We start from the raw sequence: 14213 nt of genomic DNA on the forward strand, positions 1-14213 counted from the left end.
AACAGAAAGGAGTTCATGTATTTTTTCACTATCATCCTTTCTGCATTTAAATGTAATCCAAGAAGTAAACATGTAACAGTTACTTTCTAAATGTAATCTGTTAGTTACCTATCCAAAATTATAATCAGTAACGTAATTTTTGGATTACCCAAACTCAGTAAAGTAATCTAAGTTTAGACATTAACTCCAAAATTCTTAAGGTTAGTAATTATCCAGTGGTGGAAAAAAAGTACCCAATTGTCATACTTGAGTAAAAGTAAAGACACCTTAACCGAAAATGACTCAAGTAAAAGTGAAAGTCATCCAGTAAAATACTACTTGAGTAAAAGTCTAAAAGTATGTGATTTTAAGTATACTTAAGTATCAAAAGGAAACATATAAATAATTTCAAATTCCAGATATTAGGCAAACCAGACGGCACAATTAATGTTTTTTAAATTACGGACAGCTATGGGCATACTCCAACACTCAGACATAATTTACAAATGAATCATTTGTATTTAGTGAGTCCGCCAGAACAGAGGCAGTAATGATGAGCAGGGATGTTCTCTTGATAAGTGCGTAAATTGGACCATTTTCCTGTCCTGTTAAGCATTCCAAATGTAGCGAGTACTTTTGGGTGTCAGGGAAAATGTATGGAGTAAAAAGTAATTTAAGTATTTTTACACCACAGGCATGAACTCTGAATGGTTAAAGTAAGGGTTAAGGTTTAGTTACTCCCTATGTAGTTACTCCTCAACCCTGCGTCTCCATATACAATTCAAACACTATTTTATGGACCTTACACTTGCCTCGACCCATTTGTTGAGAGTGAGGAGGTAATGAGTTGAATTATTGTAATATCTCTACGTCTGGTCAACAACAAAAAATCTGGGGCGCTTTTTTTCCCTTAAAAAAAAGGCAGGAATAAATTCCACCTGGAGTTGTTCTACAGTAACTACAGATGTAGGATCTTAATTAGACCTGTATTGTCGCAGCAAAAGAATCCTGCAGAAACAGGATTTGTCCGTTTAGTCCATCATGTTGCTTGATCGCTGGTCAAAATGAGGCTACATGTAAAGTGGAATACTGATAATATAACCATGGGTTTTAAGTGAAATTATGTAAATCACTCATCTGCATTGTAGCGCAGGAAAATCTCAGCAACAAAAGTGTAATCAAATTAAAAGTGAAGTAATATTTATCATAGGCTATATAATATATACCTCACATGTGAAATTATAGTTGAGTTACAGTAATAGGTTTTCAAGAAAGGTCTGAGTTGTCTATCAAAGGCAAAAATATGTAATATTATTGTAAAATAAATTATAAAATCATACAAGGCATAAGCTTAAGTTACAAGGCCTTATTCTAGGTATGATCAGACCAGGAACGAGAGAGAAGTCATGGCTTGTGCCATGTCCCATAGCTTTTGGGGGACAGAGAGGTTGAAAGACAGTGTATATTTCACCAACGCAGGTCAGGAACGAAAGAGACAATGAATCTAAGAGTTTTTTTTATAAGAATCTGACTTGTTTAGATTCAAAATCTGAATTGTTGACCAATAACATTAATGTTGAGTTAACTTCTAATCAGATATCAGACCAGCAGGATATAAAGACAACCGAACATCTGCTTTACAGAGACGTGATAGAATGAGGGATGTGGAGAGCAACACAGAGAAGGCTGAATTCTTAAAACAACAGAAAGGAAATCTTTGCATTCAGTGTAAAGAGTCACTTCAGGGGCTGGGCCGCCCTACAATCCTATATCTGTACAATTTTGTCAAGTGATGTCATTTTATGTAGTGAGGGTTTGATATGTTGGGGGCTGAAATTGTGATGAAGCATTCTAAAGGAGAGTGAGAATGAACACAATTGGTGAACAGCAGGTAAAGGTCTCACCTCTCAGCATTCAGGGACATGAGTTTGGCTACGTTATAGCAGATTCGAGCGTCAAGAACAATGCAGTTCTCATAGGCTTGTCTGTGTGAAAATGGAGAGAAAACAAAACAATTACCATACTATAATGAGAGTTGATAAAGTCAGTGATCTTAAAAATGCAGTGACATTTTTTATATTAAGAAACCCAGGCGGCACGATTTTCTTGTTTTTTTTAATTTACAGATAGCCAGGGGAACACTCCAACACTCAGACATCACTTACAAATGAAGCATTTGGGTTTAGTGAGTCCGCCAGATCAGAGGCGTAGGGATGGTCTCTTGATAAGTGTGTGAATTATACAATTTTCCTGTGTTAGGTTCTAAATAACAGGGTAAAAACTGACGGACAACTATGAAAAGCTCAAACCAAGTTTATTGACCCAATGGGTCAGACAGCTGAACAGACAAAGACAGATTCACAGAAGCACTGGTATTTAACTCTTCCTCCTATGCTGAGTCTCCTCACACATCTGAACAGCCAATACACCTCTGTTGCTAGACAAAACTTGAGTGATCTGTTCTTCCTCACGTCATTTTGGCTGTGGTCAGGTCAGATTCTTCACTCCTCCCCAACTCACAGCTGTCCTGTTGACTTGTACCAGACTGTGGCCCTTCTCCTTTCCATAGGATCCCTGATGTCTAACAATAACATATTCTGACAGAATGTAAATGTTCTACATTCCTCTTTCTCTCAGTGACATGAACAAGGATCTTTCATGTGTAGAAATCAGAACCAATCACCTGTCTTGCTAAGCATTAAAAATGTAAGTACTTTTGGTTGTCAGGGAAAATGTATGGAGTAGAAAGTACACTATTTTCTTTAGGAATGTAATGGAGTAAAAGTATAAAAAATATATAAAGTACACACAGTTGAAGTTGGAAGTTTACATACACCTTAGCCAAATACATTTAAACTCAGTTTTTCCCAAATCCTGACATTTAATCCTAGTAAAAATGCCCGTCTTAGGTCAGTTAGGATCACCATTTCATTTTAAGAATGTGAAATGTCAGAATAATAGTAGAGAATTATTAATTTCAGCTTTTATTTCTTTCATCACATTCCCAGTGGGTCGAAAGTTTACATACACAATTAGTATTTGGTAGCATTGCCTTTAAATTGTGTTTAACTTGGGTCAAATGTTTCAGGTAGCCTTACACAAGCTTCCCACAATAAGTTGGGTTAATTTTGGCCCATTCCTCCTGACAGAGCTGGTGTAACTGAGTCAGGTTTGTAGGCCTCCTTGCTCGCACACACTTTCAGTTCTAACCACAAATTTTCTATAGGATTGAGGTCAGGGCTTTGTGATAGCCACTCCAATACTTTGACTTTGTTGTCCTTAAGCCATTTTGCCACAACTGTGGAAGTATGCTTGGGGTCATTGTCCATTTGGAAGACCCATTTGCGACCAAGCTTTAACTTCCTGACTGATGTCTTGAGATGTTGCTTCAATATATCCACATAATTTTCCTCCCTCATGATGCCATCTATTTTGTGAAGTGTGCCACCCCCGTGCTTCACGGTTGGGATGATGTTCTTCGGATTGCAAGCCTCCCCCTTTTTCCTCCCAACATAATGATGGTCATTATGGCCAAAAGGTTCTATTTTTGTTTCATCAGACCAGAGGACATTTCTCCAAAAAGTACAATCTTTGTCCCCATGTGCAGTTGCAAACCGTAGTCTGGCTTTTTTATTGCGGTTTTGAAGCAGTGGCTTCTTCCTTATTGAGCGGCTTCTTCCTTACTGAGCGGCATTTCAGGTTATGACGATATAGGACTCGCTTTGCTGTGGATATAGCTACTTTTGTACCGGTTTCCTCCAGCATCTTCACAAGGTCCTTTGTTGTTGTTCTGGGATTGATTTGCACTTTTCACACCAAAGTACGTTCATCTCTAGGAGACAGAACACGTCTCCTTCCTGAGCGGTATGACAGATGCGTGGTCCCATGGTGTTTATACTTGCGTACTATTGTTTGTACAGGCGAACGTGGTACCTTCAAGTGTTTGGAAATTGCTCCCAAGAATGAACCAGACTTGTGGAGGTCTACAATTTTTTTTCTGAAGTCTTGGCTGATTTCTTTTGATTTCCCCATGATGTCAAGCAAAGAGGCACTGAGTGTGAAGGTAGGCCTTGAAATATATCCACAGGTACACCTCCAATTGACTGAAATGATGTCAATTAGCCTATCAGAAGCTTCTAAAACCATGACATCGTTTTGGGAAATTTTTCAGGCTGTTTAAAGGCACAGTTAACTTTGTGTATGTAAACTTCTGACCCACTGGAATTGTGATACAGTGAATAATAAGTGAAATAATCTGTCTGTAAACAATTGATGGAAAAATTACTTGTGTCATGCACAAAGTAGATGTCCTAACCGACTTGCCAAAACTATAGTTTGTTTACAAGAAATTTGTGGAGTGGCTGAAAAACGAGTTTTAATGACTCCAACCTAAGTGTATGTAAACTTCCGACTTAAACTGTATACCCCAAAAAACGACTTAAGTAAAAATACTTTAAAGTACTACTTAAGTACTTTACACCACTGATCTTCACCCAATTCCCACATGTAGTGCCTTCAGAAAGTATTCATACCCCTTGGCTTATTCCACATGTTGCATTACAGCATGAAATCAAAATGGATTAAATATTTTTTTTCCTCACCCATCTATCTACACACAATAATAACCCATAATGACAAAGTGAAAACAGGTTTGAAAATGTATTGAAAAATACAGAAATATCTAATTTGCATAAGTATTCACACCCCTGAGTCAATACTTTGTAGAACCACCTTTGGCCACGACTACAGCTTTGAGTCGTCTTGTTTCAGCTTTCCACATCTGGATTTGGGGATTTTCTCCCATTCTTCCTTGCAAATTTTCTCAAGCTCTGTTAAAATCAGATGGGGAGCGGCATTGAACCGTAATCTTAAAGTATTTCCACAGATTTTCAATAGTATTCAAGTCTGGGCTTTGCCTGGGACACTCAAGGACTTTCACATTCTTGTTCTAAAGCAATTCCAGCATTGCTTTGGCTGTATGCTTGGGGTCATTGTCCTGTTGGAACGTAAACCTTCGCACTGGTTTAAGGTCGTTTGCACTGTGATGCAGGTTCTCAAGGATTTGCATGTATTTGGTTCCATTCATTGTTCCCTCTATCCTTACCAGTCTCACAGTCCTTGCCGCTGAAAAGCATCCCCAAAGCAAGCTGCTGCCACCACCATGCTTCACAGTAGGGATGATGTTAACCAGCCACAGCTAAACCCCGTCTTTCTCCAGACATTGTGCTTTGCATTCAGGCCAAAGAGTTCAATTTTGGTCTCGTCAGACCACAGAATCTTTTGCCTTATGCTTATGGACAGCCAGCTGGGTAGTTCCATATGATGGGAAATTGCTCTTGAGAACTTTCAACACTGTAGAAATTGTTTTCGATCCTTTGTAGTGGAAATGTTTAGCGTCCTCCGTGTCTGCAAATGTGTGACTACATGTAGCGTATTGTTTCTTGTTATTGTGTTAGGATGTTTTGCTCTCAGGGAAGGGACTGATAGAAGAACAGAAAGAAGGGAACACATTGTTACTTTGGCCCAACGCCTAGAAACTGTGTGTGCAAGGTCATGATCAGCCTATCGCACCCTGAGAGCAGAGACACCCAGTTTGTGCACGAGTATAAAGAGTGCTGAAGGGAGATTATTAGTGTCCTTAGTGGGGAATTTCCTCAACACCTTCCCCAAATATAATGTAAGCTTCATCACAATTCAATCTCATATCTACAGGCAGCTCCTTGGACATCATGTCATGATTTCTGCTCTGACATGCATTGTCAACTGTGGAACCTTTATATAGTCAGGTGTGTTTCTTTCTAAATTATATCCAAACAATTGAATCGGCCACAGGTGGACTCCAAATCAGGTTGTAGTAACAGCTCAAGGATGACCAAAGGAAATTGGATGCGCCTGAGCTCAATTTGGAGCGTCATAGCAATGGGGTGTGAATACCTACATTAATGAGATTTCTGTATTTTATTTTCAACACATTTGCAAATCTTTCTAAAAACATGTTCTCACTGTCATTATGGGGTATTGTGTGTGGATGGGTGAGATTTGTTTTATTTTAATCCATACCATAACACAACAAAGTGTAGAATAAGTCAAGGGGTATGAATACTTCCTGAAGGCCCATACAGTGGGGTCTGAAATTATTGACTCCCTTGATAAAGATGAGCAATAATGACTGTAGAAAATAAATAATTCAAAAACTGAGCTATATATTATGCTAAAAAATTTGGGAAATTATGTTGGTATTTGTATTTATTAAGGATCCCCATTAGCTACTGCCAAGGCACCAGCTACTCTTCCTGGGGTCCAGCAACATTAAGGCAGTTATATACAATTTTAAATATTACATGACATTACATTTCATAACACTTCACCCCATACATTTAGTGTGTTCCCTCAGGCCACTACTCCACTGTCACATATTTACAATACAACATCCATGTGTGTGTAGAGTGTGTGTCTTATGTGTATGTATGTCTGTGCCTGTGTGTGTGTCTCTTCACAGTCCCTGCTGTTTCATAAGTTGTATTTTTATTAGTTTAAAAATAATCTGATTCTACTGCCTGCATCAGTTACCTGATGTGGAATAGAGTTCCATGTAGCCATGGCTCTATGTAGTTCAGCGAAAACTTGCTTTAACCAGAATAGAAAGAGGAGTGGGAGGCCCCGGTGCACAACTGAGCAAGAGAACAAGTACATTTGTCTAGTTTGAGAAACAGATGCCTCACAAGTCCTCAACTGGCAGATTCATTAAAATAGTACCCGCAAAACACCAGTCTCAACGTCAACAGTGAAGAGGCGACTCCAGGATGCTGGCCTTCTAGGCAGAGTTCCTCTGTCCAGTGTCTGTTCTTTTGCCCATCTTTATCTTTTCTTTTTATTGGCCAGTCTGAGATAAGGCTTCTTTGCAACTCTGCCTAGAAGGCCAGCATCCCGTAGTCGCCTCTTCACTGTTGATGTTGAGACTGGTGTTTCGTTTTTTTGTGTTTGCATTGAATTTTTTTGTGTTTAAGACTATTTTATGCCAAATATAAATGAAATGGTAAATAAGGTAGTGTCATTTTGGATTCACTTTTACTGTAAATAAGAATATAATATTTTTCTAAACCCTTCTACAATAACGTGGAAGCTACCATGTTTACAGATAATCCTGAATGAATCGTGACTAATGATGAGTGAGAAAGTTTGAGGTTCAAAGATCATACCCCCAAGACATGCTAACCTCCCCATTTAATGGTAATGTTTAGAAACATCTATTCTTATATACAATAAAAGTGACTACAAAATGACAATACATCACTTACCATTCATTTATATTGGGCACAACACAATCTGAAATGCAACCACAAATAACTGCAAAAGCATCCAAAAAGTTTGTAGGGTCACAAGCTTGATGTAGTTCAGTGCATGCTAGGAATATGAGACGAGATACTAAACTTTTGACTACGTTATTTATAAGAGTCTTTACCGGTGTAAATCATGTTGACCCCTTCCTTTTTCAGAAAAAAAATATTGCTTGTTAATGCATTCAGAGAAAGAGATTTTGTTTAAGTATAAAATCATTTCCCATTTTTGTTTGCGTACAGTATTTGAATTATTTATTTTACAGTCATTATTGCTCATCTTTATCAATGATGTCAATCAATTCTGACTCCAGTGTAGAATGTACCACACATGCAGGTGCAAGCCAATACCTTGCCGATGTCTGAGAATAAATGAAACCACAGAAATGCTTACTGAAAGTGTTGTTTTATGTGGACCTCTTCGGCATATTTGGAGATCCCATTGATAAATAAAGTGCGTTTCACCTGGAAAAGAGCATATGCTTTGAATTATGACTGCTGAAAATAACAGCTGTTGACATGTACTGTACATAATAACTATTACATTCCAAATGTTTCTATAGTAGCCCATGATTAAGTGGACATTGCATTCATCTGAATTTGACTATGGATAAATAAATAAAATAAACTTCACCAGGTCGTCCTCCTTGTAATGCATCTTTGACGTGTGTCGTCTCATGCTGTACACAGTCAGAAGCAGGTATATGAATGCAAACGAAGTGTGGAGCCACAAGAGGTTAGTCCTGAGAAAACACAGAAGAGATGTGAAACATATATATTGTTTAAAAGATGACTAAAAACATTACAACCAGTATACAATCATCTGATCATGATGTACCAAAATACTTAATAATAAAGTAATTGCAACCAGTTTTGCCTCGTGGGATTTTCCGTAACTACCCATCATTCTTTCTTTTCAAATAATGCCATTGGTTTAATGACCAACAAAATAACAAAAGCGTGTTATAAAAAAATTTACCTACCCAGACTTCAGGTTTGCTATAGTGGTCCGCCCAAAGCTGTATGCATTATTTTCTGGTGACAAAAAGAGAACAATGTATATAGACATTTTCTTGTGACATTTCTTTTAAGTATTTATATTATCTGTATTTAGTTATGTTTGTCAATTTAAATAAACTTTCTTGTAGCAATTTAGCTATGATAGTCAACTAAAATAAAGTAAAGTAGTCTTCCTCAGAGTACAACCTAACAGCCGGATATCTCGTTCCAAAATCATGAGCATTAACATGGAGTTGGTCCCTCCTTTGCTGCTATAACAGCCTCCACTCTTCTGGAAGGCTTTCCACTAGATGTTGGAACATTGCGTCGGGGATTTGCTTCCATTCAGACACTGATGTTGGGCGATTAGGCCTGGCTCGCAGTCGGCGTTCCAATTTATCCCAAAGGTGTTTGATGGGGTTGAGGTCAGGGCTCTGTGCAGGCCAGTCAAGTTATTCCACACCGATCTCGACAAACCCTTTCTGTATGGACCTCGCTTTGTGCACGGGGGCATTGTCATGCTGAAACAGGAAAGGGCCTTCCCCAAACTGTTGCCACAAAGTTGGAGCATCATTGTATGCTGTAGCATTAAGATTTCCCTTCACTGGAACTAAGGTGCCTAGCCCGAACCATGAAGAAACGCCCCAGACCATTATTCCTCTTCCACCAAACTTTACAGTTGGCACTATGCATTGGTGCAGGTAGCGTTCTCCTGGCACTTGCCAAACAGATTAGTCTGTCGGCCTGCCAGATGGCGAAGCGTGATTCATCGCTCCAGAGAACGCATTTCCACTGCTCCAGAGTCCAATGGCGGCGAGCTTTACATCACTCCAGCCGACGCTTGGTATTGTGCATGGTGATCTTAGGCTTGTGTGCGGCTGCTCGGCTATGGAAACCCATTTCATGAAGCTCCCAACGAACAGTTCTTGTACTGACATTGCTTCTAGAGGCAGTTTGGAACTCGGTAGTGACGACAAGAAGGAAACCTGTACAGAATAAAAATATCACAAAACATGCATCCTGTTTGCAATAAGGCACTAAAGAAACACTGCAAAAAATGTGGCAAAGAAATTAACTTCCGCAGTGCTGAGGTGTCACTACAGCCTTGGGTTCAATCCCAGGCCATGTCATAGCCGGCCGTGACCGGGAGACCCATGAGGCAGCGCGCAATTGGCCCAGCGTCGTCCGGGTTTGGCCGGTCGGGATTTCCTTGTCTGATTGTGCTCTAGCGACTCCTTGTGGCGAGCTAGGCGCCTGCAAGCTGACTTCGGTTGTCAGTTGGATGGTGTTTCCTCCGATACATTGGTGCAGCTGGCTTCCGGGTTAAGCGAACAGTGTGTCAAGAAGCTGGGCGGCTTGGTAGGGTCGTGTTTCGGAGGATGCATGGTTCTCGACCTTCGCCTCTCCTGAGTCCATAGGGGAGTTGCAGCAATGAGACAAGACTAACTACCAATTGGATATCACAAAATTAGGGAGAAAAGTGGGTAAAAGTACAACTTTTAAAAAAAATGTATTTTACCTTTTAAGAACAAATTCTTATTTTCAATGACGGCCTAGAAACAATGCTAGGTCGTCAGGGGCAGAACGAGAGATTTGTACCTTGTCAGCTCGGGGATTTGAACTTGCAACCTTTCGGTTACTAGTCCAACGCTCTAACCACTAGGCTACCCTGCCGCCCCTTTCATGTCCTGAATAGAAAGTGTTATGTTTGGGGCAAATTCTACACAACACATCACTGAGTGCCACTTCATATTTCCAAGAATTGTGGTGGCTGCATCATGTTATGGGTATGCTTTTCATCAGCGAGGGAGTTTTTTTTAGGATAAAAATAAATCTAATAGAGCTAAGCACCGTTAAAATCCTAGAGAAAAACCTGGTTCAGTGCTTTCCAACAGAAACTGGGAGACAAATTGACCTTACAGTAGGACAATAACCTAAAACACAAGGCCAAATATATAATGGAATTGCTTACCAAGATGATGTTGAATGTTCCTCAGTGGCCTAGTTAGTTTGAACTTTAATTGGCTTACAAATCTATGGCAAGACTTGAAAATGGCTGTCTAGCAATGATCAACAATAAACTCAGCAGAGCTTGAAGAATTTAAAAAAAGAATAATGTGCAATACAAGTGTGCAAAGCTCTTAGAGACGTACCCAGAAAGACTCACAGCTGTAATGGCTGCCAAATGTGATTCTAACATGTATTGACTGAGGGGTGTGAATACTTCTGAATTTCATTTTCAATACATTACAAAAATGTTTTACAAATATGTTTTCACTTTTTCATTATGGGGTATTGTGTATAGATGGGATTCCATTTTGAATTCAGGCTGTAACACAACGAAATGTGAAATAACTCAAGGGGTATGAATACTTTTTGAAGGCACTGCAAATGCCTTAATGGGCCGTTTTGGCATATAATAAACCCAAAACAAGGACCAATTGGTCCATTTGTGTTTTTGTTGTCATAGGAGATTTTGTAAACTAACTGTACAATGGAGAGCAGATATGCTACTTCTATGTGCAAATCTGATGGAATACATCTTCATGTTGTTCCATTGTTTATTTATTTGTCGAAGTCACCTCATATATATGCAAAGTCTCACATGACGACAACAAAAACAATGTAGTGTGTCGTTAACTTAAGGTGATCTCATTAATAAGGGATTTATAAGGTAAACAAGAGGTACATTTCATTAATAGAAATTAATGGAAATCTGGCACACTCACCCAAAAGGTCTCCAGAAAAGTTGACCGGCAGGACGATGCCCACAGACAGAACCCCAACAACCACCAGCTGGCCGATGATGTGGCGCTGGAAGGAAAGGTAGTGCACGGCGTCCTCACCACACTTCTCCCGGATCTCCTCGTCCCTAGGTGGGGGGAGGGCAGGAGAAGTGGGTTCACTTTTAGAGTACAAGTTGAGCCCCATTTAAACAGAGACAAGAACCTTCTTTTTCAACCTTTTGACCTTATTTTTGGTGAAAGGGGTAGGAGGTAAAAATTTTTTTACATTAAAACCACTTAAAGCCCAGCATGAGACCTAGTTATGTGCAGACCTGGGATAACTAGTTTTAAACTATGCTTTGTGTAAAGTAAACATTTTTGGGGAGGAACAAATAGTTTGTTTGGAGGTGACAATAAATGGCATGGCTGTATCTGGAACTGCATGTTGCAGATAGAAATATACTGAATAGCGCACACACAATTTCTTATACTATTCCACTCTATCCGACAGCAGATCATATTTGATCTGCACAATACATATGAAAATTCTGTAAAATGTCCATTCTTCTGAATGTCCATTGCCCCAGGTGTAGATAATCAAGGCAAACCAATTAATTAACTAATGATATAAACAAGTTGTGACGCTCAACTACTATGACTATCAACATGCAACTGAAAAGGTCGAAAGCTGCAGTTGATTTTATGATACCTGAAAATACTGCAGAGACATTCAAAGCCATTTGCAAACTGCAAACAGCAAGTTGGATGCTTAGAAAAAACAATTTAGAACCACTTTTTTTTCTTCTTTTTTTTTTTTTAAATCTGAGGGTAAGTGCTCTTGTTTCAAACACACACTATACCATCTCTTTAAAGGGACAGTGTACACAGAGTACAAACTAACATGATGTTCAACCTAGCTTGACTGTAGTTAATTCAAGAAGGCAGTTTTTTCCCCCTTTTGACATTTCATAGACATATTCTGTTAACATTAAACTGTTCTTATGCCTGTGTAATAAAACGAATTACTTTGAGCAACATTTTATTAGCATGTTGTTAAATAACATTTTGATAATTGCATTTTAATTACATAGCAATGAGCTGAGAGTATTTATAACTATGGTATTACTCTATTATGCAATTATAAAACAATTTCCAAAGTCCTATGTAACACCAATGTTGCTATTGTAATAATCAACGTAACTACAGATGTATAAGAACTCGATGTCAAGTGTTAGTATATTACCTCATTTCTCACTCATTATGAAAATATATTTGTTAGTCATTTAGAAATACTCTAATGTTGAGATTATTATATGTCCCTCATGTATTTATTTCTAGGATATAGATTAAGATTCATATCTGAGAGCCCTCCAAACCATGTGCTAACGATCATACACTGAACAAAAATAAACACAACATGCAACAATTTCAAAGATTTTACTGAGTTGCAGTTCATATAAAGAAATCAGTCAATTGAAATAAATGTACAAAATGTGAGAGAAATAAGTATTTTGTGCATATGGAACATTTCTTGGATGTTTTAATTCAGCTCGTGAAACATGGGAACACCACTTTACATGTGTTTATATTTTTGTTCAGTATATATTTAGACTAATTCAACTAGCTGTTGTAGTTTCTGGTTCTTCAAATATTTGGCAGCCATCAAATAAATATGTTGGGGTTTTCAAGTATTCAGCCTGAATTACAGCCTGAATTTAAAATGTATTAATTTTAATGGCTGTGATTGTCGTTACTCCACAATACTAACCTAATTTCACAGAGTGAAAAGGAAGGCTGCACAGAATAAAAATATTGCAAAACATACATCCTGTTTGCAACAAGCCACTAAAGTAATATTGCAAAAAAATGTGGCAAAGCAATCAACTTTTTGTCCTGAATATGTTGTTTTGGGTATATTCAATACAACATTACAGAGTACCACTGTCTATATTTTCAAGGATAGTGATGACTGCATCATGTTATGGGTATGCTTGTAATCATACTGGACTGGGGAGTTTTTCAGGATAAAAACATAACTGAATGGAACTAAGCACAGACAAAATTCTAGAGGAAAACCTGGTTCAGTCTGCTTTCCAACAGACACTGGGAGATTCATTCACCTTTCAGCAGGACAATAGGCCAAATCTACAGGAGTTGCTTACCAAGAAGACTGTGAATGTTACAGTTTTACATTTACGTCATTTAGCAGACGCTCTTATCCAGAGCGACTTACACATTTTGACTCTGCTTGACAATCTTTGACCAGAAAATGGTTGTTTAGCAATGATCAACAACCAATTTGACAGAGCTTGAAGAATTTTGAAAAGAATAATGGGGAAATGTTGCACAATTCAGGTGTAAAAAGCTCTTAGAGACTTACCCAGAAACTCACAGCCCACAACTCACAGGTGATTCTAACATGTAGAATCACCTGTAAGGGTTGAATACTAATCTAATCAAGATACATTGGTGTTTATTTATTTTTTTACAAATGTGTAGATCGTTGACCAAAAAAAATGACAATGAAATCTTAATCCCACTTTGTAACACAACAAAATGTGGGAAAAGGGATGGGAAAACTTTCGGAAAGCACTTGCAATATTATTTGGTTTTCTGAAAGATATGAAAAATACTTTCAAATATCATTTGCTTTTCTGAGACCTGTACTTGAATAACAAAGGAAATAATTGCCTTTGAATTTATTTATTTTTTGAAACTATATTCGACTACCTATAGTATTTGAAAAGTTGGTATTTTAAAACAAACTACAAAATACAACTATTTTCTTCCCAGGTCTGTGACCAGCAAGATTTTTATTTTTTTTACTATATGTGGGAATTTAGCTGTGTTTTTTGCAGGTAAATTCATTAACACTTGCATTGTTAAAGACCATTATAATTTCAATTTCAAACAGCCCCCATGGTTTATCAACCCAGCCCTTCCAAATTGCCGGTTGCGCACTGATATGTACGAAATGGATAGATCTAAAACAAACAAAAAAATGCAAACAAAGGCCATTTACCCTCTTAAAAAAATTTGTTGGAGCATTTCTTGTTTGTGGGGAACGTAAAAACTATTATATTACAGTATTCCATTTTATTTAACCTTTATTTAGGCAAGGGATTCCCATTGATAACAAAGGTCTCTTTTTCAAGAGAGCCCTACATGACAA

General features: G+C 38.1%; 1 protein-coding gene across 4 annotated transcripts in view; it reads right to left on the reverse strand.

The window, feature by feature from the left end:
- LOC115208446 (CSC1-like protein 2) overlaps positions 1 to 14213 on the reverse strand; it is a 101682-nt gene that overhangs the window by 43721 nt on the left and 43748 nt on the right. For all 4 annotated transcript variants that reach the window (XR_003881176.1, XM_029776513.1, XM_029776512.1 and 1 more), the window contains 5 exons: positions 11045 to 11187; positions 8300 to 8351; positions 7951 to 8059; positions 7711 to 7781; positions 1884 to 1964 (listed from right to left, as the gene is read on the reverse strand). Coding sequence is in view for 3 of the 4 variants with exons in the window: in XM_029776513.1 (XP_029632373.1) it covers positions 1884 to 1964; positions 7711 to 7781; positions 7951 to 8059; positions 8300 to 8351; positions 11045 to 11187 (456 nt within the window). In the remaining variant the exon portion in view is untranslated. The remainder of the gene's footprint in view (positions 1 to 1883; positions 1965 to 7710; positions 7782 to 7950; positions 8060 to 8299; positions 8352 to 11044; positions 11188 to 14213) is intronic.

Source organism: Salmo trutta, chromosome 14, assembly GCF_901001165.1.
Source record: "Salmo trutta chromosome 14, fSalTru1.1, whole genome shotgun sequence".
NCBI classification, from domain to species: Eukaryota; Metazoa; Chordata; class Actinopteri; order Salmoniformes; family Salmonidae; genus Salmo; species Salmo trutta.